We start from the raw sequence: 27,984 nt of genomic DNA, 5'->3' as shown, positions 1-27,984 counted from the left end.
TTTACTTTGAAGTCCAAACGGAAGTAACGTTGAGGCGTCAACGCTTTTATTTTTGAAACAGAAACCGGAAGCAGTCTGTAAGTGCTTAATCTGCATGTAACTTTACGCTCGTACCGGACAGCTGCCACACTCTGGACTCGGACTGAGCCGAACTGTGTAAGTAAACCCACAATCCTCCGTTACAGCCCGCGAGCCGCCTAACGGTTACACCGAGCTGTACACAAACAAATGCCGTCCCAAAAATAATAATTCATAAGTATGTGATGTCGAGCACAGCGGTAATGGAGGCGGTAGGGAAATCGGTCGATGTTTCTAGGCCTGTGTGACAACAGTTTGATTCGCACAGGCAATAATTGTGTTTAAATGGACTTATTTACCACAGTGATATATACGTGTGTGGCTGTATGGGTCCATGATTAATAATGCAAGATAACGTCGTCAGTAATGGAGTTACAGCAGTTAAATTGCAGTGCAATGAAATGTTATACAGCTAAATGAATATGAAGGAATGTGTAGTGTTGTGGATTTCCCTTATCGATAGTGTAGATAAACATCATCATATTCCTTTAATATTATCTATATTTAAGACGTTTACATCTCCAAATATTGCCATAGAACTGTATATTGAGCCTGTGATTTATTACCGTATTATGTTTGCTCCACTGGTTTACCCTTTATGTGCTTTTTTATTATTATATGATATACTTGAATAGTGTCTCTCTGATGTATATCTACTCAGTTAGTCGATATAAATAACATGAATCAGCAGTTAGTTTGATAATTGATTAATTGCTGTGATTTTTTTTAAAGGAAACATTTAGAAATGTGATTGATCCAGATCCTGTAACTGGGAGATCTGCTGGTTTTTTTTTTTATTGCAAATGGAATATCTTAAGGATTGGTAAATAATAATTAAAAACACATGGCAGATTATTAACAGTAATAACTGTTGCCATACTGCACGTCCATTATAGTGACTGTATTGGTTATAAATACCTAGATATCTGGCTTGATGATTGTCTCACTTTTAAACTTCATGTCAATAACCTGCTTAAAAAGCTGAGGGTTAGGCTAGGTTTCTTTTTCAGAAACAAGTCCTGTTTCTCTTTTGAAGCCAGGAAAAGCCTCTGTGACCTTTTTACCTGTGCTGGACTATGGTGATTTGATCTATATGAATGCACCTGCCGCCTATTGCCTGAACAAGTTCGATGCCGCCTATCACAGCGCACTGAAATTTGTCACAAATTGTAAAGCACTTACTCATCACTGTACCCTGTATGCCGAGGCAGGTTTGCCATCACTTACTGTAAGAGGCTCAGTCATTGGTACACGTTTATTTATAAAGCTTTGTTGGGTAAACTCCTGTATTATATCTGCTCTCTGATCACACAGAGAGTTGCAAGCAGCTACTGTCTGAGATCGCATGATGTAGTATTGTTAGATGTGCCAAGAGCAAGGACTGTCTTAGGTGAGACAGCTTTTATGTGCGCAGCTCCACTTGCTTTGAACAGTCTTCAGCAAGAATTGAAACTGAGCAATCTCATTCCTCTGCATGTTTTTAAAGCTAGGCTAAATGAAATGCTTGTTGATACTATGGGCACTTGTAAATGTCTATAACTATGTAAATGTATCCTGTAAATATAATGTATAATGTCCTTTATTGTTTTATGTTTCATGTGGAACCTATATGCTGCAGGTCTCCCTTGAAAAAGAGATCTATGATCTCAATGGGACCAATCTCGTTAAATAAAGGTTTGAAATGATTGGATTATATGTTTCACCTGTCATTGTGGAGTTTCTGCATTGTCATTTTAATTCAGTATCTGTATGACACTTTCCAACAAGAAAATATGGTAGCCCATCATAATCATTTGTAGGATTAGTGTAGGTATGCGGTGTAAGACAAAGCATGGTCAAAGGGGGGGTGTGAGTTCCTTGGTAACAAAGTCTTCCTGATTTGAGAGCTTTTGAATGACAGTTTCCCTGTTCATTGTCATTTGAATATCAAGCGTTTTCCCTTCACACACACACACACACACACACACACACACACACACACACACACACACACACACACACGCATTACACTTCCTGCTGATTGTATAGTGTGAACTTTTTTCAGGTTCATTGTTTTTGAAATCCCTCCTCTGCTTGAATTGACATTGAAAAAATACATTTTAGGATCCAAATGGCCACAAAGGTGCAACATTTTCAGTATTCTTTTAATACATTGAGGTGTATTATCACCAGGCTTTCTACCAAGGCTGCATTGCAAAAACATAAAAATGTAGGCTGCATTCAAAGCCTTCTCCAGTTTTGTGTTTGAGGCGGTTCAGCTGGTCACCTGCTTGTTGCAACGCGTTTATTGTGGGAGGGAAATGAAGGTTGTTAAAGGCATGACTCAGCAGCTGGACAGTTACTCATCCATATGTTGTACAGACCTTACAGAGCATTTAAAACATATTATCACAATGTATGAGTTGAAATGTGTAGCCCTTTTTTGATTGTTTACGATTGGGTGATCGGAACATTTCTCACAACTCTATAGAAACTTTAAATCCTAAAAATCTAAACTTTTTTAAGATAAGAAAATTCAATAATTTCCAAAATTCACAACACGTTTTTATTTAACGACATATAGGAGAGGTAGGAGCTTCCGATTAATTTAATTTCAAATCCAACTGAGACGAAAACAAGATGTATAACCATGAAGTATTTTCATTCAGGTCATGTTATTGCATACGTGCAACCTCCCTGCAGGTTCATTAAATGATGCCCATGTCTGTGAGTGGTTCTGAATGTGCCCCCCCCCCCCCCCCCCACAGCGTTCCTGTGATGCCCCAGGGTGGGTTGAGCTGCTCGGGGTTGCGATGCCTTATGTGGACCGACAGAATCGCATCTGCGGCTTCCTGGACATCGAGGAAAATGAGAGCAGCGGAAGGTTTCTGCGCCGATACTTCATCCTGGACACCAAACAGGAAAACCTGCTGTGGTTCATGGACAACCCACAGGTGAGGGAGCGTGTGTTTGTGAGGGAAAGCGAATGAATGGGTGTGTGTACATGATTGACAGCTTCTTCCATGTGTCTGACTTTATAGAGATTCTTCTTTGGTTAGTCCGCACTGAAAACATCTGAACCAACTGAGCACACTTGTGTTTGGTGGTATTAAAAAGAGATTGTTTGGGCGCTTTGTTTTGAAGTTCAGATGCGTGTTTAGTGCTCACCATCAGGTACAGTGATGAATTTCCTTCCTTCCAGGCAGCTATTATTAACCTCAGCTCACAATGAAAGTGAACTAGCAGTGACTTGCAACTTCAGGGAGTTCTGGGAGAGAATGCTTGCTTTAGTTGCCTTTATTTTTTTAGCAAAGTCAGGTCGTTTTCAGGCATGCAGTTAGGAGCAGTAACCTCTTTAAAAGCCTCCATGGTGGTGCTTTCAAGGACTCGCAACACCTGGTTGTTGAATGCTGAAAAGGATTTCATTTTGAGTTAAAAGGCTTTTTTTGTCAAACAAGCTGAACTAACTTAGTTGGGACTATTTTCATTGACGGATTAAAACATATTTGGTACTCTATTGAATTTTGGGGAGACAATAAAGAACATTACCTGCCTTTAAGAGGCCATATTATGCTTTTTAGGGTTCTTCCTTTCCTGTAGTGTGTAACATCGGTTTTTGTGCATATAAATGGTCTGCAAAGGCTAAAGTCCCTGCATTCCCTCCTGAGGGAGTTTCTCTCCCACACTCCCCCCGTTTCTATTGATTAGCGCTTATATGTGATAGGCTAATGGTGTGTTCACAGCGGACACAATACGAAGATTTGCTGGTGAGAACGGTTGACCAATCACAACAGAGCCGGCCAATCAGATGCTAACCAATCAGAGAAGACTGGGCTCTGGTTTCAGACAGAGGGTGAAAGAGGTGCTGCAGCACAGGCAGTATGAGAACAATAAAGAGCTTTTTCAACATTAAAGCATGGAGACATGTGACATGAACATGAACACTGTGATGCATTGCCTTTAACTCTAAATCACGTCTTTGAAAAAGCTGGTATCAACTAAACTGCTACCCCCCTCCCCCTCCATATTTGTAAACTAATTAAATAACATTTCAATTAAATGGCATTGTCAAACAAGCTTCAATATGCTCTAAAGTAAAAAAAGAATAAACCAAGAAACAGTTGGTAAGGCAGAGGAAGGTGGGGTGGATTAACATTTTGGATGAAAAAGAAACAGGAAGTTGTGGCTTTGTTGGACAGAACTACACTTGACACATATTTTAGTGCACTTGGTTGAAGCTGTATAACTCACTTGTGTGAGGAGTTTGATAAGACCTTATCAAACACATGTGAGTGGTGTGACAGAAAAACAGGAACCAGAACAGAAACTGAAAAGGGTAGTAGTATTTATATTTCCCACGGCCGGGGAATTCCTCAAACGCTGCAGGTTTTTAGCTGCTGCCAGTGGACAGATTATTGATTAAGAATGCTGATAACTAATAATCGTCGCTATTTTATTATTATATTCAATTATATTTGCAACAAAAACGTTTTAAATGTTTAGATTTCCTCTAATGTCAGGAAATATGTTTTTCTTTAAAGAAAATTATGCTTTCGGCCTTTAGCAGTCACAGGGGGAAATTAATACATCCAAATTAATGTGCAAATTCCAACTATAAAGTTCTTGTTTTATATAGAAAATATTCTTATATATATAAAAAAATTTATATCCTACATTTTACCAAGCCGTAATGCAAGCTTTTTTGATGGAATAAGTAACAAATCCATTTTTGTTTTACAATAATGCTACCAATTTCACTTCTACAACTTCTACATCTTTGTGTGTCTTTGTTTAGAATCTGCCTAAAGGTGCAGAGAAGGTGGGATCTCTCAAACTTACCTACATCTCCAAGGTAAGTCCCCTTTCTCTCAAACACACACATACACACACACACACACACACACGTACAATACACACAAACGCACCCTTTCAATTTGTCCATATCTTGGTGTAAGACAAAAACGGATGAAATTCCCTACTTCTTCTATGCTAAGTTAAGATGATGATAGTGTCCTTTCTGGATTCTGGCTTTGTATTTCTAACACATTTTGACTGAGTTTCCAGACAATCAGCGTAAGAAAATATTAATGAATGTCACTGCAAAGTTTAACTCTACTCTTTCTCTCGTTCAGGTCAGTGATGCAACCAAACTCAGACCGAAAGCCGAGTTCTGCTTTGGTAAGTTCATCGTTGTTTTCTTCTCCCCATCTTCTTCTCCTTCCTCTTGTCTTTTGCTCACTACATTCTCCTTCTATCTTTGCATTTGTATAGAGGGCAAATTGACTACCTTTCACCCCACAAAATATCATATTCTTCTGCCTATGTTCCTCATTTAACTGAATCAAAATACACCTGTACACCTTCTTCATTTAAAGTGGACCTATCATGCTATATTTGAACAATATATTGTAGGGCCATACCTATATAAGGTATATAAATATAGTTGTTTTTTTTCAAAATACCAAACAGATCCTGCATTTTAGCCATGCCTCATTTCGCTCTATTTGCTCTTTCCAGCCCTGTTTTTGCAGGGGGCTGATTGAGCTGCAGCTGACCACGCCCCCCTGCAGGAGAGGGGAGCGTGCTTTGAGATCAGCTGCTGGGCCCAGAAGCGGGGGAGAAAAAGAGATCTCCGTCCTCCGTGTTTTATTCTTATATATGATTATATAGAGTCATTATTCATTTGTTTTAAAGCTCAATAAATAACAAAGAAGACCTTTGACCGGCACTTTTCTAATTTTGTCCGGAAGATTTTAACTGTAACGGACATGTTGACCGGCGGAGAAAAATCTAACAAACTCTGTCAAGAAAATATTTATGTCAATGTCCACATATAGGAGCAAAATTAAGATGTCCACATACTTTCCAACGTACTTTTCCTTATTTTCATCCTCTTCCCGTCTCCTCTACCCTTTTTTCCTCCAATCTCCTTCAATTCCACTCTTTATTCCCTTCCTTCGTTCCTTGTTTCTGCTATTCCTTTTCCTTTCTTTCCCTCTCTACCTCCTTCTTTTCCTCTCCCGTTCCTGGTTTATTTCCTTCCTCTCTTTTGTCCCTTGCAGCTTGTTGTTCCTCTGGTGGTCCACAGTAGCTGTTTGTCACTCAATAGGAGGAAACTGTACAATGACCTGATCCCTGCATGTGTTAACGTCCCATCCAGATGCACATACACTCAAATCACTTTTCTAATTTTGTCTGGAAGATTTCAACTTTAACGGACATGTTGATCGGCGGAAAAAAATCTAACTGAAACTCTGCCACGCGGTCCCCTCGTTCCTTGGAAGAGGCGGAGAGGTGGGTGTTTGTCATCTGCTGGTGGACTACCGGAGAGAATTACAGCGCTTGCCTCGACGGGGAGGGATTGCATTGAATTACAGCAGCAGGAGGCGCAAACGCTGCTTGCCTCGGGGAGGGAGAAAAAGAGCCACAGCGGAGAATAAACAGAAGGGCAACCATGGCAACCATGCGCGGGAAGTCTTCTTCGCTGCTTTTGTGGCAGACTACAGCGCCACTTACAGGCCTGGCATATGTACTACAGCGTCTCCAGCGCTTTCGAGTGCCAATGGCCGGCCGTGGCCCAACCCCACATTCTCCTGATAGGCGGAGAGTTGGCCATATAGGCGGAGCTCCTCGTTCCTGACACCAGAGCATTTTCAAATCTGGATCAGTCTGTATCAGATCCGTTGCAGCCCCGTTTTTAGAGATTTGGGTATGGAGGAAAAGAGAGAGGGTTGTGTTTTCTGACACTTGGTGAGTTCCCTGGATCACCGGGGACACATATTCATGTATAAAAGACGTACAAAAGTGCATTTTGCATGATAGGTCCCCTTTAAGTTGATCTGGTTAACTGAACTAAGACTAGCTTAATTGCTAGGCTTGCTAACTTGTGGTAAACACACTTTATTTAAACTCGAAGGAAACAAAATAAAACATATTGGTTATTCTTATCCCTGTTCTAACAATCAACAACTGTGGTTTGGCTGAATTAAACCATTAATTAACGGGTTACATGTGAAATTATATTCAAAGGCAGACCATTAAAATGAGTGAAGCAAAAATCCAAAAATCTGCTTTTTTGTGTGTGATTTGGCTAGGCCCCTTTAGCTCCAATGTAGGGAAATCTGAAGGTTTCTATATACAGTTATATTTGAGACAATAGTGTGCTTCCAGTTTGTGTTTGTCTCTTTCCTGTTACAACTTGACAATGACACAAAAAGGCGGCTCCATAGAGCAATGGTTTCCCCCTTTCGAGTGAAAAAACTGTACTGGACTGCACTGATCCCTGACCCCATCGAACACCTTTAATATGTATATAAAAGCCAAAACAGCTACACAAATGTCTGCAGTGAGTTCAAAATTGTCTAAAAGCTGCAACAAATATTTATGTCCATGTCTACATATGGGAGCAAAATTAAGATGTCCACATACTTTCCAACGCACTTTTCCCTATTTTCCTCCTCTTCCCGTCTCCTCTACCCTTTTTTCCTCCAATCTCCTTCAATTCCACTCTTTATTCCCTTCCTTCCTTCCTTCCTTCCTTGTTTCTGCTATTTATTTTCCTTTCTTTCTACCTCCTTCTTTTCCTCTCCCGTTCCTGGTTTATTTCCTCTCTTTTGTCCCTTGCAGCTTGTTGTTCCTCTGGTGGTCCACAGTAGCTGTTTGTCACTCAATAGGAGGAAACTGTACAATGACCTGATCCCTGCATGTGTTAATGTCCCATCCACACACACACACACACACACACACACACACACACACACACACACACACACACACACACACACACACACACACACACACACACACACACACACACACACACTCTCTCTCTCTCATCAGGTCAGAGTCATTGTACAGTTTCCTTCTTGCTTCCTCTGCCTCTGAAAAGAACCAAACTGATATTTTTAGTTCATGATTTGCATGAAGCTCAGGGAATTTTTCTTCTTCCTCTTGTGTTTTTCACTTTTGTGTTTCAAAGTTAGAAGCGGATGACAACCAACACATTGACATTTCTCTGTTTGACTTTCCCTTTCTGCAGTTATAAATGCAGGAATGAGGAAGTTTTATCTGCAGGCCAACGACCAGCAGGATTTGGTGGAATGGATCAGTGTTCTCAACAATGCTACCAAGATTACTGTGAGCCTAACACACACACACACACACACACACACACACACACACACGCACACACACACACACAACACACACACACACACACACACACGGATCAATAGATGACCCTGTTTCTCCTGCTGTTGTACGCCACTCTGTCTTCTGCCTCAGGGTATGGCAGATGGAAAATTACCCATCAGGCTAGAGAGATTAAGTTCAGTTCAGGCTTACGGGCCGTCCACACTACAGCTTCGACAGCTTCAAAAGCGGTTTCCAACGCGTCTGCCCATTCACTTTGAATGGGGTGACGTCACGTTGCCTCGCTTTTCACCGAACTGAATTGTGGGTAGCATAGCGGTCCGTCTCCGGCGTCTCCGGTGTCAGAAGTTGAACAATGTTCAACTTCTGACACCGGAGACGCCGGAGCCAATCAAATCCCGTTTCTGAAAATCTGACAGCTCAAGCCCTAGCCAATCAAACCGCGTCTAAGCTGGGAGAGATATCCCGCCGTTCATTTCTATATTTAAAAAAAAGATGGAGGAGAAACTAATTATCGCCGTAGCAAATCACCCGGTTTTGTATGACCAGACCCTCTTCACCTACCGGGATACAAACCGGAGGAACCAGGCATGGAGAGAGGTGGCAGAGACAGTGGGTGAAACTGGTAGGTTTTCGCCTGTTTGGGGAGTTTATATATATATATATTGCTCGCATAAAATCCCCGGGGTTTTTTGCTTTGTATGTCGGGGGCGGGAGATTCATGTGATTGGTTGTTGGTCGCGTTGCTCGAATAAAATCCCCAAGCTTCAGACACGCCCAGCTCCAAGATTTTTTTTAAGCTGTAGTGTGGACGCTCCGTTACAGAGAGTATGACAGAGAAGATGGGAGCTTTCATATCCACCTGCAGCTGTTTGTGGTCATGTCTGGACCTTAAAAGTTATTCAATATTTCATCCCACTAAATTTACAGACGTGGCCACAACCACTAACGGCCACCATGGGACGTCTCTGTTTCACTAAATAGCGTGTGATGCAGGATATGAAATGTTTGCATCTGCTACTCCTAACCCTGCTATTAAAGGGTAGAAGGAAATAAAGAAAACACTGGCTAAACACTCACTAAAACAACAGTTAACCGACATACAAATATTTTAAATTACTCAGAGGTTAAAACTATCTATCATAAAGGACTTTATACATAAAGCTTGAAATTGCCACAGAGCGCTGTGCTCAAAGTTTGAATTATTGTACTTATTTGTATGTAGTGTCTCTACTGTGACATCTCTCCATGCTTTAAGGTTCAAAAAGCTCTTTATTTTTCTCATACTGCCTGTGCTGCAGCACCTCTTTTCACCCTCTGTCTGAAACCAGAGCCCATTCTGCTCTGATTGGTTAGCTGGCCGGCTCTGTTGTGATTGGTCAATCTCTTAGAGATGTCTCGCCCTCTCACTTACAATGTGTTGGGGCGCTAGCCAATAGAAGAGTGATTGTTACATAGTGATGTCACTTTGTAATATGTCAATTAAATTGTACTTGTATAGCCGAATATCACAAAACACATTTGTCTCAGTGGGCTTTACAGATCAACAAACATACATACAATAACAACAATATAATACAATTCAAGATGGAATGTAAAATAGAAAAATAAAAAAAAACACTGAAATAGTAGAACCATGGAGGATGTTTCTCCTCCTGAAAGCTGAACCAGCCCTAACTATAGACTTTATTAGATGATGATGATGATGATGATGATGATGATGATGATAATAAGACCAAATCAAAAGGATTTGTAAGCTTTGCTGCCTGTCCCTGTCTTTGAAGGCATTACTACAAATATAAACCACTTTAACCTTCAACCCTTTGAGGGTATAAAAAGTGTGTTTGACGGACAGGACTGTTGTTTAACTTCCGGATGTTTCTTTAGGTGCCAAAGCCAGACGAGGGCCAAACAACTGCAGAGACTACCCAAGACGTTCTTGGAGCCATGAAGCAGGTCTCCTACAAGACTGAAATTATAGGAGGAGTCCCAATCATCACAGCTACCCAGGTAACTGAAGTTACCTACTGTAACTCCAGCTTCTATGAGCATAGGCGTAGCCCTCTAAGGCTATCGCTATTGGGTAATCCCCTGCGCACCTCCGCAGCACTGAAAACACTTGTAGTCCACGCCCACCTGCGAGGTGGGCCCCACCTTCGGACTCGCCTTTGGAGGCCCGACAATCTGCTCCCACACAAACAGCTTTTCTTCAGCTATTCATGGAGCCAGTGGGGCCCAGAACTTAGAGGGCTACGCCTATACTCATTGAAGCTGGAGTTACAGTAGGTGACTTCAGTTCTATTTCGTATAGGCTTCGCCCTCTAAGGCTATCGCTATTGGGTTAAGGGCGAAGCATGATGTAGCCTGTGCCCCACTGGGTCCGCCCAGTACTGTAGGAGTCGGGAGGGCTGATCATTTATTCCGGCAAATTACTCAGACCTACTAATTGATCTAACAGAAGTTATTGAGTCTATGTAAGTTTACTGCTTGGCCCAGATCCACCAACGTCAGCAAGATCTCACCTCTATTAACTCCTGAAGAACCAGGTTCAATTAACTGCTGTTTCAATTCAGACGACCCGCTAAATCTGTTTAAGCGATTCCGAAGGATTTTGATATCAGTAATGAGGTGTGGCCCTACCTAAGTGTGAGTGTGGCAGTGTGCAATCTTACCTTTTAAGCAGGAGAGGAGAGCACCGATGTCTTTTAAGTTGTCCCAGTCCAAAAGATGGGATCAGTTTATTTGAAGAAAAATGGTCCAAACGTATACAGGGTTTCTACCTTCTCTTGTTACAACATTATAATCATACTAAACATATCATGCTGTGGTCATTTTCTAATATGCAACTCTAATTCACAGTTTTACATTTATTACCCTAAATTGTAACTTCAACTGCCCAATTCAGTTGTGACATTTAAATTCGTCTGACAGTATTTAGAGGCATCTCCTCATAAATGACTGGTGATAATAAAAAGCACATTCAAACTTTCATTCACCAAATTAATTCACATCAATTCCATACCTATATTCCGTCAGGTGGCGGGAGCTAACATCCACAAACACATACCTATATTCCGCATGAATTCGGAGGAAGATCCTCGCAGGTGGAGGGTACTAATACTCACAAACACACTCCTATATTCCGACAGATTGTGGGTACTAACATTCACAAACACATACCTATATTCCGCATGAATTCGGAGGAAGATCCTCACAGGTGGCGGGTACTAATACTCACAAACACATATCAATTCATTCCACTCATTCAACCCAGAAATTCACTCCGCTTTCAACAAAGAAATTCGAGAGATATTTACCAAGTTTGAGAAAACCTTACCGAGAGCAAAAACTCAGTGTAGCGGCTTCAGAGCCTTCTCTACACACTTTGGAAAAATGCGAGGAGCCAGGGAATATCCGAACGGCAGACGATTGTCTGGTCTGATATTCCCTGAAATGAGAAACGCAGGAATTTCCTGTGTTTCGGGATGATGGGTACGTAGAGTATGCATCCTTCAGGTCTATGGAAATGAACCAGTCGTCCCGGTGAACACATTCCAGCACCTGTTTGATTGTCAGCATGTGGAATACTGACAGGTCAAGGATGGGTCTCATTCCCCCGGTCTTTAGAATTAGAATTAGAAAAATAACGGGAGTAAAAACCCCTGATTTTCCTCCCTTTGAGGAACCCTGTTCCTGGGATGACAGGAGTGTTTCCTGTATCCAATTGAACTGCTGGGGGGGAGAGGCGAACTGCAGAGTACCCTCTGCTGATCAGCCTGCTCATCCATCTGTCCATCAGACATGCATGCGCTTTCACTCTGAGAGCGGGCATACATGCTCGTGATGTGCTGTGGTCGTCATGGTGACGAACCACGCCAGAGCCCTCGCCGCTGCCCGTGAGGCAACCCAAGGTGGGCCTGGACCGAAAGGGCTGCGAGGGAGCCTCCACACTAGTGTTAATTTCATTGGCTAAAACTATGACGAAATATGTTTGTCAACGACCTTTTTTTCCATGACGAAAATGAGACGATGACGAGACGGCACCGACGGCAGTAAACAATAACTGCAACAAAATCATCATGCAATATCGTTGACGAAAAGTGACGAGACGAAAATGTAGTTTACTAAATAAAAACTATGTCAAAATCTCTCTTTACTTTCGTTGACGAAAAATGAAGAGACGAAATATTATCAAAGATAACGTTACATTTCTGATAGTCAGTTTTTCTCCCAGCAGTTCCATTTCCGGTGCTGCGGCAGGGCAGCAGCTGTGTGTCTATGCTGCGCGCGGCGGTACATTTGAATTACACCGGGCAGCGGCACACTGTGTACTGTCAGGAAGACTCGGGTCTAACTCATGGTCTAACTAACCTTCAACAGAAAATAAAATGGCAACAACAGGGCTTGGGAGCAGTGGTTGCACTCGCGTTAACCGAATACCTCCCCGTCAGCGCGAGTGAGTGATAAATTGTGCACTCGACGGGTAATAATGGATTATGACGGAAATGTTACAATCCTGTCCGTCAAAATGACTGACAACGAAAAAGTCTAAAGCCACCACTGCTTGGGAGAAAGAAACGATGTGATATTTGGGCCCATTTTCGCTACAATGAGGCGGAGAAAAAAAGCGAATGCATTGTTTCATCAGAAGGGAAGCAATGTGGCCACAGCTGGTAAATACACCACAAACCTGAGCAGATCCTCTCTGCAAAGCTTCTCAATCATTCAACCTGAGTTTTTCATCAAATAAGGACAATATATAATCTTATTTATTTATATATACTAAAATGACAAAGTATTGGTTTTGGTTAGACTAGTTTGACTGAAATGTTCTATATAATCTGATGACTAAAAAAGACTCAACAGTTTTCATTGACAAAAAGTAGACTCAAATAATTAGTTTTCTTTGACTAAAATAAGACTAAAATGCTCAGACTTTTAGTCGACTAAAACTTGACTAAATAAAAACAGGATGAAGGTGACTAAATATGACTAAAAAGGAAATGTAACACAGGAGTCAGGACTAAGACTAAAACTAAATAAAAAAATAGCTGACGAAATTAACACTGCTCCACACGCTCAGGGGATGAGTGGAGGTGTGTGCAGTGCCGTTATAAGGCGTTATAACGGCTTATTATGACCGTGTGTAGGAGGTATATCTGGGACAGAGGAATGCCGCGAGCTCTGCAGTTTATTAACCGATACGTTAAAAACAGCAGGCTTCTGCAGCGAGCCCTGCTGGCTACTAACCGATAGGTCAGAGGCAGCTGGCTTACACAGGGTGGGGCATATGTGAGAAACAGTTGTTACTAATGACACAGACAAACTGTTGGAAAATGAAACTTTTTTATTTTCTTCACAAAAATCCCCCCCCAAACCGTCAGTATCGGCCCTGCTTCTTCGTAGGCTCTCGCGGAGCAGACCAGGAGCGGGGGTGCCTCGATTCCCTCCGACTCCGCGCCGGGAGACCCTGTCTCTCGGGTGGCGGAGGAGCAGAGACGTGGGATGGAGCCCCCGCGGCCGCCAAAGGGCAACCCTGACGCCGTGGCTGTGGATGCTGCGGGCGATCCGTGGATGGAGGCGGGGTAGGAGTCTTCCGACTCCTGCCCAGAACTCGGATCAGCACTCGGATCCAGAAACTCAGGAACTCAAGGGCTTGGTCCACGGAGTAGGACTCTGGACTGGCCAATCATCCTCCTCGGCCGTAGTAGCGAGAGCGTCTGCTCTTCGCTGTCTGTCAGCCAGAGGGAGACTGGCACAATGACAATGAGCACATGACACCTGCTGGGCGAGAGCTGGGCGAGAGCTGGGCGAGAGCTGGGCGAGAGCTGGGCGAGAGCTGGGCGAGAGCTGGGCGAGAGCTGGGCGAGAGCTGGGCGAGAGCTGGGCGAGAGCTGGGCGAGAGCTGCGTGCGCGTGCTCCGACCCCAGGCAGGATTCGCATCGTGAGTGCCGGTCATAACTCATTATGAACCCTGTCTGGCATGAGGAGCAAACTCTAACACAACCCTGTGTATTCATGTTTAAGGATCTTTTTCGAGGTGGCTCTTAAAAGAGCCTTTACTCTTTAGTGTCTCTACAGTGCTTCAGTACTGGGGTGCTGAAGAAAAGAAGGAGCAGATTGTCGGGCCTCCTTCCTATTTATACCGGAAGTGAGTCCGAAGGTGGGGACCCCAAGTGTTTTCATTGCTGCACGGGTGTGCAGGGGATAACCCAATAGCGAGGTCAATAGCCTATACGAAATAGAACACTCACACTGCTGTTGTATTAGCAGCTGTTAGCAGGTCCGGTCCTGTCAGTGTTGGTATGCAGCCACACTCACCCGACACGCTCCAACACAGACCAGCAATGGTTGGAATTTGATGACTGGAAGCCTAGGTTGCACCATCAAGGAGTTAAGTTAAAACGTCTTAAAATAACCAAAAAAAAACAGTTTGAACCCAACTTATAAATAAATGCATTTGCATGCTGTCATCAGGGGCATTAACTTTTGGCTTCTCTGTATTTCCTGACAAAATGCTACACTCCAGGCTAACTAAAAAGTCAGTAGCCAAATATTACTCATGAGTCGGTAGAACAACTCTAATGTATTCTCTTTTGGGAAATAATATAAGATTAAAAAAGTGGACAAGATCACCTATTTTCTTCAGTCCATCTCAAAAAGGCAGCCATATTAAAAGATACTCTTCCTCAACAATAGGTTTAGAATAAAACTTGATCCCAATTTTAAGACTTTTTTGTTGCAGCATAATTCAATTTAAGAGTACGAACTTATTACATGTTTAAAGACAGGTTTAAATGTAGTCTCTCTTTGGGATTATAGCCTTTGCAGACCATTTGCATTCCTGAATTCTACACTACAGGAAGGGAAAACCCCAAAAAACATAATAGGGCCTTTTAAACCGTGAGCTATTCACATTTTTAAAACTAAACCTTATTTGTGCAACCCAGACATAGAGTTTAAAAAAAAAAAAGATTCATCACGTGTCTTTTCTAAACAATGCTAAATCAGTAGAGACAAATTAAGAAATGTGATGTTCCCCATTCCAAAGAGATGCTAATGTTGCACCGTACTTGCTGAATGTGCAAATAAGAAGCTTTTTTAAGTTGTAAAATGTTTTGTTGTATGTGTGTGTTTCAGGAGCAGGGGGAGGGGCAGACCGAGGGGGAGCGGGGAGGTTTGAAGAAAGGTCAAAATCAGCTTCCCTACTTCCTGTCCAGAGGAGTGCAGGACCAGGCCATCAAGGCCGGATACTGTGTCAAACAGGGGGCTCTGGTGAGGCCACACACACACACACACACACACACACACACACACACACACACACACACACACACACACACACACACACTGCTGACACAGCAATTCTGGTCATTTCAAACCGCATAATTCACAAAAAAAACAATATTCTTGAAAAAACAAAAATAAATTGATTAAACTTAAAGGTGGGGTAGGTAAGTTTCAGAAACCGGCTCGAGTGCACTACAATTTGAAAGTACACAGCAGAAAATAATCCACCCCTTCCTTCAGACTTCCTTACAGAGCACCTCCTCCAACACACATGAACGCGCACATGACGTCAGCAGACTGGTGAAAGTGGCCGCCTGTTACTGGCGAGTCATTGAAGTACTGCTGCAATGCACGCCCAATGAGGGCACGAGATACATTTGTGCGTGCACGAGATGGAAGGCTGACAGACAGGTCGTCAATCCAATCCGTTTAGCCGGCCCGGCTAAACGGATTGGATTGCCGCCCTGTCTGTTGGTTGTACTTTTTACAGTACCACGGCTTCCATAGATGACATTTTTTTATGGATTTTTTGTTAAAGCTCTTAAGATATTCATTGCTATCGGGATGTTAAGAGCATTCCATGGAATATAACAAAAAGTGTATCTCGAGCCGGTTTCTGAAACTTACCTACCCCACCTTTAAAGTGGACCTATCATGCTATATTTGAAACACATATTGTAGGGCCATACCTATATAAAACATGTCTGTGAAGTTTTTTTTCAAAATACCAAACAGATCATGCATTTTAGCCATGCCTCATTTCGCTCTATTTGCTCTTTTCCAGCCCTGTTTTTGCAAGGGCTGATTCTGCTTTTGTGGCAGACTACAGCGCCACTTACAGGCCTGGCATATGTACTACAGCGTCTCCAGCGGTCTCTCATTCCCCTGATAGGTGGAGAGTTGCCCATATAGGCAGAGCACCCCTTTTCTGACGTTAGAACAATTCAAATAATAATCAGCTCCGTTTTTAGAGATTTGGGTACGGAGGAAAAGAGAGAGAGTTGTGTTTTCTGACACTTGGTGAGTTTTCTGACACACCGGGGACACATATTCATGTATAAAAGACGTACAAAAGTGCATTTTGCATGATAGGTCCCCTTTAACCAAAGAAATGGTAAAGCAGAGTATGCTTGAGGACCTTGTGATTGACAGGTTGCTACTATGTGGTTGTACTTAGTTCCACTCTCTTTTGACACTTCTGGTTCCTTAAAACCAAGATGGCAGCAGCCAAAGTGCCAATCTCAAGGCTTTAAAACCATAGTAACCTATGTGTGTACACTTATGTTGATAATTCTGCTCCTCTTCCTCAGATGAAGAATTGGAAGAGGAGATACTTCATGCTGGAAGAAAACGCTCTCAGCTACTACAAATCTGACCTGGTGAGACAATATGTTTTTTTCTTTCTTTTTGAATGAACCAATTGTTAAAAAAGTATCATGTTACAGCAGTATGCATATGTGTTCATGTAGCTACTAGCCACACTCACTGTTGGCTTACATTACACTTAAGCATACACACACACACACACACACACACACATACACACACACACACACACACACACACACACACACTGCTTACTAGTACTGAGGAATAAAACTGTGCACATATAACAATTGTGTGTGTGTGCAGTGACTCTCTCTGCACTCAGTTAGTTGTGTGTACACGCAGCAGCATGTTTCCTGAATTCCTCCTCATGTTATCTACGTGTGGAGAGATTAGCGACTCCTTACCACAGCCTGCCTGTGCACATACATGGACACACCTAGTGTTGCGTGTGTGTGTGTGTGTGTGTGTGTGTGTGTGTGTGTGTGTGTGTGTGTGTGTGTGTGTGTGTGTGTGTGTGTGTGTGTGTGTGTGTGGTGTGTGTGTGTGTGTGTGTGTGTGTGTGTGTGTGTGTGTGTGTGTGTGTGTGTGTGTGTGTGTGTGTGTGTGTGTGTGTGTGTGGTGTGTGTGTGTGTGTGTGTGTGTGTGTGTGTGTGTGTGTGTGTGTGTGTGTGTGTGTGTGTGTGTGTGTGTGTGTGTGTGTGTGTGTGTGTGTGTGTGTGTGTGTGTGTGTGTGTGTTATATTCTGAAGCTGCCAACCAAATGATACTATAAAGCTCATGAATGCAATCACATGTTAAAACATACTGTATAGTATCAACCTCAGTGTATCATAAGAAAGCCTGACAGCTACAGATGACGCAGCTGAACTAAAGTCTGATATGAGAAGAGGAAATCAATTAAGTTTACCAGAGGTGCTCTTTAAATAGTCTATAATTATATAATGTCAACTATGATAAGTCAGTGACCAGCAGAAAGTTTGAGCTGTGGGTTGGTGAGCTAATCAGCATGTGAGGGTAGAAATGTAATGGTAACTAAGTAAGTGGCCTCTTTTTTTACCACTGGCAGTTTTGGTTGGATTATGTGATGATGTATACTTTGAGAAAGTAATCATTAGTCCAGGGTTAGAGATCCATCTGTATGTATTATAGAGACTTTTACCTCTTTGAGTATCGAACATGGTGTCAAACAGATCATTGAGCAGGAATGCAGACCAGGAATGGTTTTAATAAAGTGTATGAGCTTAATATCTAATGTGTACAGGTGCCTACTTATAGTTTAAAGTGGGTTTTTGCAAGGCAAGAGGAAGCATGGAAAATATATGTTTTATTTATCAACACCAGAGGCAAGTTTTCTTTGATATAGAGCTCTTAATCAATCACATTTTCTTCCTTTTAGTTTCTGTATTTATATTGATTTATTATTTGTAATTATATTTTAATAATTAATTAGTATTTGGCCCAAAATCACAAATAACAAATGTGCCTCAGGTTGCTTATCCTTTCATTAGACTGTTGCCACTAAGTAGGAATCCCCCCGTCCACTTTAAAATGTTCACTGTGTGTTCTGTACTTTCAACATTGAGCAGCAAATAAAATAAATAGCGTAAAATATAATCACCACGGAGCTATGCAACCAGACACACATCACACATACAGTAGTATGCGTATCTTCTATTTCTCAGAGGAACAATAATAAGTGTGAGCTGTATAGCTGGCTCTAATGGAAGATGGAACTAATGATATCTCATTAAATAAAAGCTGGTAACTTAATCAAGCAGCAAAAATGATGAAGCAGTTTAGGTGAGGGAGGGAGATTCATAAATTCATATACTACAAAAACAAACCTCATTATGGCTCTATTGAGCTTTTTGGGGTTTCCCTTTCCTGTATCGGTTACATAAATGTTTGCGCATGTAAATGGTCTAAAATCCGTTGGACTCCTTTGCTTACTCATGTCACATAATTACATCACTACGTAACACTCATGCTTCTATTGGCTAGTGCACCAACACATTTGACGTGATTGGTTAGCTGGCCTGCCCCTTAGCCTATCAGAGCAGACTGGGCTCTGGTTTCAGACAGAGGGTGAAAAGAGGTGCCGCAGCACAGGCAGTATGAGACAAATAAAGAGCTTTTTGAACATTAAAGCATGGAGACATGTCCCAGTAGAGGCAGGAAATACAAATATGAACCTGAAAATGAGCAGAATAAGGCTCCTTAAGAATGCTTTTTAATTTAATTGTCTGTGCATTTTGGAATCACCATACTGTACGTTATTGTATGCATGTTTTTGCTGTTGTGAAGTCTGTGTGTGTGTTTGTGTGTGTAATAGTTATCTCTTGTGTTCCTTGCAGGAGAGAGAGGCCCTGAGAGTCATCCCTCTGAAGGAGATTCACAAGGTGCAAGAGTGCAAACAGAGGTCAGTGAGTTCCTGTGAGGCGTGCATGAATCAGTGCTGCTGCTGCCAGGCCTTCACATGGCAGCTCATTAATAACCGTCTCTGTTCTGCAGTGATCTGATGATGAGGGACAACCTGTTTGAAATGGTCACCAGTTCCAGGACCTTCTACATGCAGGTAACACACATGAAGATAAATCTGTCAGTCAGTCAAATGTATATCCAGCCTTTCGTAAACCCAAGAACCAATAGTTTACATTTTTGTGTAAAATCTTGTTTTTTTTAGCCATGCTAGCAAAGTGTTTCTTGTTCCATCTGTTCTGCAATTCAGTAATCACACTGAAATAATGTCAACAACTATTGGATGGATGATGGAGATAAAGTGTATTACAAATCTTGACGTGGTGATCCCCTAACTAACTCACTCACTCTTGTGAATGGTCTCTACAACTATTTGATGGATTGTAATGTAATTTGTTCCACAATTACATGTTCCTCTCAGCAAAATGTAATTAGCGAATGTTAGCATGCTAACACGCTACACTAAGAAGATCATGATACACAGTACGCATGCTGTCCTTAATCAGCCTCACAGAGAACACAGAGATGTATTGTTTTTATAATCTCAGCTTGGAATATCACTTAATGTTTCTCTCTCAGGCTTTTAACACTGACATTATTAGCACTGCAGTAATAATACTATTTATGCATTTACAAATTACTTTTCCTAGAAAAACAATGAAACATGATCCCATCCTGTCTTTCTCTCTCCCTTTATTTCAGGCTGACAGTCCAGAGGACATGCACAGCTGGATTAAGGCCATCTCAGGGGCCATCGTAGCTCAGCGAGGCCCCGGACGCTCCGCTAACACTGTAGGTACACACACAAGGGAAAACACGTAGGTAAACTAACAAGGGAAAACACTGTAGGTACACACACAAGGGAAAACACTGTCGGTACACTAACAAGGGAAAACACTGTAGGTACACTAACAAGGGAAAACACTGTAGATACACACACAAGGGAAAACACTGTAGGTACACACACAAGGGAAAACACTGTAGGTACACACACAAGGGAAAACACTGTACTGTAGGTACACTAATAAGGGAAAACACTGTAGGTACACTAATAAGGGAAAACACTGTAGGTACACACACAAGGGAAAACACTGTAGATACACACACAAGGGAAAACACTGTAGGTACACTAACAAGGGAAACACTGTAGGTACACACACAAGGGAAAACACTGTAGGTACACACACAAGGGAAAACACTGTAGGTACACACACAAGGGAAAACACTGTAGGTACACACACAAGGGAAAACACTGTAGGTACACACACAAGGGAAAACACTGTAGGTACACTAATAAGGGAAAACACTGTAGGTACACACACAAGGGAAAACACTGTAGGTACACTAATAAGGGAAAACACTGTAGGTACACTAATAAGGGAAAACACTGTAGGTACACTAATAAGGGAAAACACTGTAGGCCGTGGCGCATTTCCATTACAGTTTAGGACCTGGGGTAGCAACGCAGTGTAGGCGGGGCGATCGGCTTTGTTTTTGTTCACATTTCGAGTTGTTCCGTCGAGCTCCCGCTGGATTTGATCATCCCCAATGAGATGTAGGAACGTCGTCACCTCCTCGGTCGACCACGGTGTGCTTTTCTTATTAGACGTAGCCATTTTTGTAGCTCATCCGTTTACAAAATGATGTTTATAAAAATGCTGCAAGCTTGCTTCTAGATATATATGCGACGCTAGGGATGATCTCGCGCGCGATCTTGTGACCATTCTCTCTGACCAATCAGCAGTCGAGAGTGTTGACGTCACTAGTTCAGCCCTGGCCCTGGTCTGAGGGAACCACGATTTTATGGGGCCGGAAAAAGAGGGGAAAAGTACCCGCGAGCCGGTACTAGGCTATATGGAAAGGCCACCAAAAACTGGCCTGGCCGCTTGAGGACGGTTAAGGACGCTTAAACGGGGCTACCCGCTGCAGTGGAAATGCGCCATTACAAGGGAAAACACTGTAGGTACACTAACAAGGAAAAACACTAGGTACACTAACAAGGGAAAACACTGTAGGTACACTAACAAGGGAAAACACTGTAGGTACACTAACAAGGGAAAACACTGTAGGTACACTAACAAGGGAAAACACTGTAGGTACACTAACAAGGGAAAACACTGTAGGTATACTAAAAAGAAAACATGTGTATAATAAAATACTCTTGAGGTATACTTATATAAAAATAAATATATGTAGGTATCCTTAAAAAATGTAGTTATCCTTTCAAATTAAAATTCAAAGATAGTGAGTAACATTTTAGTAAAGAAATAATGTTATACTCAGTAATAACATAGGAAATGGACAAATATACTATATATTTGACACTTCTGGCATTAATATTGAACATCTTTAAAAGGCATTGAGCCTGCATTAACAGATTTATAAACCAAGAGCAAAACCTTGTACTCAAAACTGAAGTGGACTCTAGTTAGAACACACTCGTTGGTTTGGAACAGCACTTAATATGGCGGATCCTCCGCGCGAACGCGCAAACGGAGGGGTAGGGTGTAGGGTGTAGGGTGTAGGGTGTAGGGTGTAGGGCGTAGGGCGTAGGGCGTAGGGCGTGGGGCGTGGGGCGTGGTTTGGGATTGGGCCTAAATTGTCTGGTCCAATCTAGGGATGGGAACGATTAATCGAATATTCAAAATTATTCAGGTATTCGAATATGAGTTATTGATCTTTTTACCCAATTTTTTTTTTCATAGGATATGTACATTTCGGTTAACCGTTTTTTGGGGGGTCGAATATTCGAATATATATTTGCTTTCAAATTCCCATCCCTACTCCAATCACTCGCTTGTTGTTCCAGTCAAGTAGCTCCATCTTGTGGTGGGAGGATGTAGTGCAGTTCATCAAGATTTAAAACAACACAAGGAACATTTTGATTAGATCACCTATATTTATTCAGAGAAAAATCAATTTGAACCTCAATTTCAATCGGACATAATTTGTATGATGATGATGATGATTGTGATTGTTTTCACAGGATGATAAGTGTTTGTTTCCTCTTGCACAAATGTTCTCGACACATCTTACACTCTGAGCTACTATTTATGTCTATTCTACACAAATGCACACACACTCACTCAAACACACTTTTTGCTGTTCTTACTCTCTCTCAATCTCTTCACTCTGTTCCAAAGAACACACAGTTAAGTCGTGGCTCCTCACGGTTTGAAGCCCATGGGAGATTCTCTCTAATGAACAGGAAAATACTCCCAAACAGCTTTACATTTATTATTATGTTCAGTTCATGTTATATTGAATGATGTTATATTCTAACCCATTGTATCCCATAAAAAACATCCCCCAAAGCACTGCATCTCACCTGTATGCTTCCAACTGTGTACTCAATGTGTGGAATTAATAGTTTTACAATTAAAAGGTTAATCATTTTACTTCAGAGAAAAACTAAGTATCAGTATCCAAAGTAAGTAAGTTGAAAATGGCCAGTCGCAAAAGTGAACTGCAGTCAAAGACACACTGTTTATTAATATTGAACATATTTCCAAATTGCACCAAATTCAACACTGCACTTTCTTGCCTTCCCAGCAATGACGATGACATGAAACATATGACAACATTTGAATGGGTTTCATTACACTTGTTCCTTGGATATTCCTCGCTGCAGTCAGGCCTCTGGATGGCTGTGTGGTGTTTTGGAGAGCAGCTCCTCACATGACTGTAACCGAGCTGTGCTGTAAACTGTTTTCAGATCCGTCAGGCCAGAAGGCTGTCCAGCCCTTGTATACCGAGGTATACGCCATTCTGCAGTGGTGAATGCAGCACGTATGTGACCCAGTCCCCTTCCCCTATGCCCCTATTAACCCCTGCCACCAGCCCCCCCGATCCCCTACCCAGCAGTAACCCGCTCACTACAGGAGTTCTCTGCTTCTGTGTCCCACTGAGGCCCTTGTATTTTTACAGTTAACTCATCATGTTCATCCCTCCTAAAGCTACTGACCGATACCCTATGAGTTAGCTTTGCAGTGCGGTCCATTGACAGTATTTGAATATAAGATTCAAATTGAACAGTTTTCTTGACAGTTTGCTCCTCAAAATGTCTTGAAAACAAAAATCCTAAATGATGTGAGTGCTGCATGAAGTGTTCCTGGTTTTTGACATTTGATCTGAGTCCAGGTATTTATCCCCAGCTCGTTGGCAGATGTGCTTGCAGAACTCTGATGATGTTTTTGTGCCTGTTTGTTGGCAGTATCCTCATCCTCCATCATAACCCGCCCCCCCCCCAGACATCATGCTTATAATTGTTTAGATTAACACACTGGTCCATCAACAGTAGCCTCGGAGATAAAAACAGCTTTGGTGTTTGATTTTTTAAGTCTGATCTTAAATTATTTCCTGTAATTATGATTTCGAAATGTTTGGAAAAAAAGATTTTGGTAGGATTATAAATTGTTCTAAATGTATTTACACCGGGAACAAATTAAAAAAGTCCTCTCTATTTGGAACATCATGGGTTAGTTAGTGGTACACTTCAGCCTCTAGTGGTCATAATAAGTATTAGAATAACAAGATGTTTATAAAATGGGGGGGAAAAGTGTTTTAGAGATTATTCAGGAAAAACTTTTTTTTCACAGATAAAAAAATCCAATTCAGGAAGATAAACCTGATGAAACATTTGTATGTATTCATTAGCCGTACATAGGATAGAAGACAATTGAAATCAGACCTAGAAAATGAATGGCAAGATTTATTTCTGATTTGTCTCATGCTATTGTTCATCCCAGCTACACATCTTTTCAAAAATACATTTTAAACTCGCTTTACGTTGACATCTTGGCATCATAATTGGAGGCAATCCACATAGGACTAAACCGCATCCTTTCCTTATAACATGACCAATCATCTCTGAACTTAAGTCTTTCTCCTCTTTCTTCCTCCCTGTCTCAGGTGTTTTTGATGCTTCATGTTGTTTCATTATTCACGTCTTAATAACATTTACAGCATACCTGAATCCCAGCGGAACTTCCAAAATTCATTATGAGCTTTCTCTTTTTTTCCCGCTAACCCTCTCTGTTTTTCCTCTGTGTGTGTGTGTCTGCTTTTCAGAGAGTAAGGTGTGACAGTGAAGTACTAACCTTCCCCAAATGAGCCCCGCTGCCTACTTCCTGCCCCTCCCACCGCTGCTCATCGTCCAATCACCAAGCCCCAAGCCCCACTGCCTCTCTGCTTCCTTAGCAACCGCTGTTTGATCTTGCCCTGCTCCTTGGCAACTGCAGCATCACTCGTTCGTACGTGTTGCTTGGAACTGCATGGACATTGGTGTCACAGTAGCATTTCACAACATTTATGAAGAGAACTTATTTTGTGTGACACCTAGCAATTAAGCTAGCAGGTTAAATGTTGTCCTAACTGGAATTATTTACAACTCTGCTCTTTCTTTACTAATATATAATGTTGTCTAACATCTAACCCATACAACCTGCATGTTACATTTTTCTGTTCATACCAATAATGAGTGTCATCACATTTGAAAGTATTTTAGGGAAATGTTTCCTTGATCACCAGAAATCAAATTGATGACAAAAGCTCGGATAACTGCTGTTAATAAGGGTTGGATGCTTATGATGATTATTATACTGCTTACACTATTTTTAATTCTAGTTTCTCCAGATCCTAAATCTTCTCTTGTATAACTACACTTGGCATATTTCACAACATTTTGCTTTATTTAATGTGATAATGGCAAATGTAATCGCTGCAGAATATTTTTTTCGCTATGCGATTCTGTCTGCCACTGGGTATGATCAAAAAGGCAGAAAGTAATGCTTCAACCATTGCGCAACCACAACAGCAACAAGATAAGAGTTTCCCTGGTAGCTATCTGGAGCTGCCCCCAGTTTCCAAAGACCAATCTTTATCTTCACGGCAGTTACTTTCCTAGTGGAAATGGTGGGTGTCGGAACAACCAAAGTAACTGTGGACAACAAAATGGAGTGTCCTGTGCAACTCTTTTCAAGTGAGAGTAACTAGCCTTTACTCCAAGAGTTGGTAGAATATAAAAAAAGTCAGGATAATATTTTGTCTGTTTTATAAAAGGTAAAAAAAAAGGTTTGAATATAGCGGTTGGTAGTACTTAAGCATCTAGTGGCCTTAATCAGGATTACAACATCAAGATACAAAAAATGACTCTATAAAATGATCCTGAAAAGACGTTTTCTTTTACAGATAAAAAAAATAAAATTAAGAAACTTCGAAAGATGTAATGTGATAAAAATATATTTAGATCATAGTGTGCTGGTGCACTTAAGCTTCTGGTGGCCACAATACGTATTACAACAAGATAAAAAAAGATGGATACAAAAAAAAGTTAGTCAGAAAAATGGTGTTTGGTGACGTCATCTTGCAATACATAAAGCTTAGTGGTTGTGTCAATCTCAAATGTTGTCACTAGTAGCATTTAGGCTCTGAGTTTACTGGTGAACAAGGTGACGATAAGTTCCTTATTTTGATTTTTTTTTTTTCTTTCATTTTTCCTCTCACTGCACTCCTCATCCCTCCAGCCTCCATCCATTGAGCCATCTTCCTCTTCCGCCTCTCACTTCCTCTTCTGTTTATCTCTCCAGGAACACAGTGGCAACTCCTCCCCAATATCAACATCCTCCACCTTCTACTACCCCCTCGACACGGATCTACCCTCCCCAGAACCCCCCACTGGCCCCTCACCAGCGGGCCCTCAGCTTCACTCTGGACCCCCACCACCAGGACAACTTCCTGGGTCTGCTGCCGTGGAGGCTGAGCGGCGGTCCGCCCTCTGCGCGCTCCCGCCTGTCGCTGCAGGAGACCGTGCACTCCTCCAAGTAGCAGAGGAGGATCAGTCACCATGGAAACGGCGCAGCGAAATCGCCAGGCAGGGGATTGTCGGCAGCGACGGTGACGAGGGGCTGAACGGTCGCACCATGGAGAAACCTGGCCTCCAGATGACCCTGATCTGAGGACGCTGAGGTCTCTAAAGGAAACACTCACTTCCTCCATGATTGGCTCCTACAAACCTTCCTAGGATCTTTGTATGTGTGTGCACTCGTGGAATAGGACCTGCTGTTTTCTTTCCTTCACTATCGTCTTCCCCGGATATTATTTACACATTGTGATGCAAGGAAATCAAATTGTAGATATTGTTTAGTGACGTTTTTTTCAATGTTTTAGTAGCGCTCATTAACCCCGCTGGTTTCATGAAGCATGTTAGAGACAAACCAAAGTTGTGCCGTTGTTTCGTGTCGTTGCAGCAGCAGCTTCTTCAAACTCTGGAGGTGTGAGACGCCTGTGTGGACTCCACTGTCTCCCTGACTAATCCGGCTTCTCAGTTTCTTTTTCAAGACAATCTCGCTTGATGCTGTAAACTCTTTCATTCTAAATGTCCCTTTTTAAAATGTGTTATTGTCTCTTCTCTCTCGCCTAATGTAGAAAAGGTATTCATGTTGGTGTTATGGCTCTTTAAAGCTCCAAAGTTTAAATTCACAGAGGGTGCATTTCTGCTTTTCATTTGTATGCCCAAAAATGTTACCTTTGTTGACAGATGATGTTTTAGAGGGATTTAAATCAGCATTTCTGAAAAGAAAAACAGTTTTGCATAAAGAATTAGGAACTTAAAAACGTTCCTTTTTAATATATAGGAAATCATAGATCACCAACTGTTTTCACAAGTGGTTTTCCGCTTCCTGCTTCTGTTTCATTTCAAATTAGAGTGATTTTTGGCCGGTCTATAGACCAAATGATTATTCAATCAATCATCAGATTTAATCAATGATGAAAATAATCCTGGTTGCAGCCCTAAAATGTATCAACGACTTATGTGGCTTTAGTAAAAGAGTTTAAGAGCTGCTTTTATTCACCAGCTTTACTCACCTCCCGCACTGTGTCACCGTTCCTTTGTAACTCCACCAGATGTTGACGTATTTGTGTTAATAATCAAAATTGTTCATCTGTTAAATATTTTTTCTGGACTGTTGGGAGTTGAGAGCCAATGATTTACAGACGTTTTCCTGTTTTGTCATGTTGGGCTGGTTGTGGGTGTTTTTCAGTTTTTATTGATTTCAGTATTCACAGTGATGAGATGCTTTCTAAAGGATATACATGTGTTGTTTACTGACTTTTATGAACACGTGTGCACGGCTGCATGCACACAACCCCCCACTGCTGTGTTCCTGTTTAACAAGGATGGGTAAAGTGCCTGCGTTGTTATTTCTAAAGAGTTGATAAAAGATTTGAGCTGTTCCCTTTTTATTGTGATTCTAAGACCATGTGCTCCGTTTATTAAAATACAAATTTGTTATAACTGCATGTAGGTGTCTTTCTTGCTAACAGGTCGATTGAAGGAGAAGCAGTGGTGCAAAGTAACTAAGTACATTTACTCAAGTACTGTAATTAAGTCCAATTTTGAGGTAATTGTACTTTACTTGAGTATTTCCATGTTATGCTACTTTGTACTTTAATTCCACTACATGTATTTAATCCCTTTAGTTACTTCACAGATCTGGATGAATGATGTGAAATCTAATCAAGTGTTAAATCAGACTTTAGTTCCACCTGGAGTAAATCCACCAGCTACCCTGCAGTATACAAAGTCATTCAAACTAGCTGCACCTTCACCAGCTTTGAGAACACTTTCATGATCAATCATTATAAAACATATCATATATATTATTCTGAAATGGACCAA

General features: G+C 41.7%; 1 protein-coding gene across 4 annotated transcripts; it reads left to right on the top strand.

The window, feature by feature from the left end:
• The first annotated feature begins 36 nt into the window (after positions 1-36).
• Positions 37-27,605, top strand: LOC117553536 (pleckstrin homology domain-containing family A member 1-like). 4 transcript variants are annotated; one of them, XR_004570156.1, is made up of 13 exons: positions 37-156; positions 2,826-3,011; positions 4,853-4,909; positions 5,190-5,235; positions 8,096-8,193; positions 10,096-10,218; positions 15,349-15,483; positions 16,809-16,877; positions 19,181-19,245; positions 19,338-19,401; positions 20,007-20,096; positions 24,375-24,556; positions 25,892-26,174. XR_004570156.1 is itself a non-coding variant. In XM_034227527.1 (13 exons), the coding sequence occupies exons 2-13, from the start codon at positions 2,871-2,873 to the stop codon at positions 26,127-26,129; spliced, it is 1,200 nt and encodes a 399-aa protein (XP_034083418.1). In that variant the 5' UTR covers positions 37-156; positions 2,826-2,870; the 3' UTR covers positions 26,130-27,605. The 4 variants fall into 4 exon arrangements, 3 of the variants coding, with proteins under 3 accessions (XP_034083418.1, XP_034083416.1, XP_034083417.1); XM_034227527.1 differs by lacking the exon at positions 24,375-24,556 and adding an exon at positions 23,020-23,093 and having other exon boundaries at positions 25,892-27,605; XM_034227526.1 differs by lacking the exon at positions 24,375-24,556 and adding an exon at positions 1,697-1,752 and having other exon boundaries at positions 96-156; positions 25,892-26,260.
• Positions 27,606-27,984: the final 379 nt, after the last annotated feature.

Source organism: Gymnodraco acuticeps, unplaced genomic scaffold, assembly GCF_902827175.1.
Source record: "Gymnodraco acuticeps unplaced genomic scaffold, fGymAcu1.1, whole genome shotgun sequence".
Taxonomy (NCBI): domain Eukaryota; kingdom Metazoa; phylum Chordata; class Actinopteri; order Perciformes; family Bathydraconidae; genus Gymnodraco; species Gymnodraco acuticeps.
The sequence above is the reverse complement of the archived record's forward strand: the minus strand, read 5'-3'. Positions and strand labels throughout refer to the sequence as shown.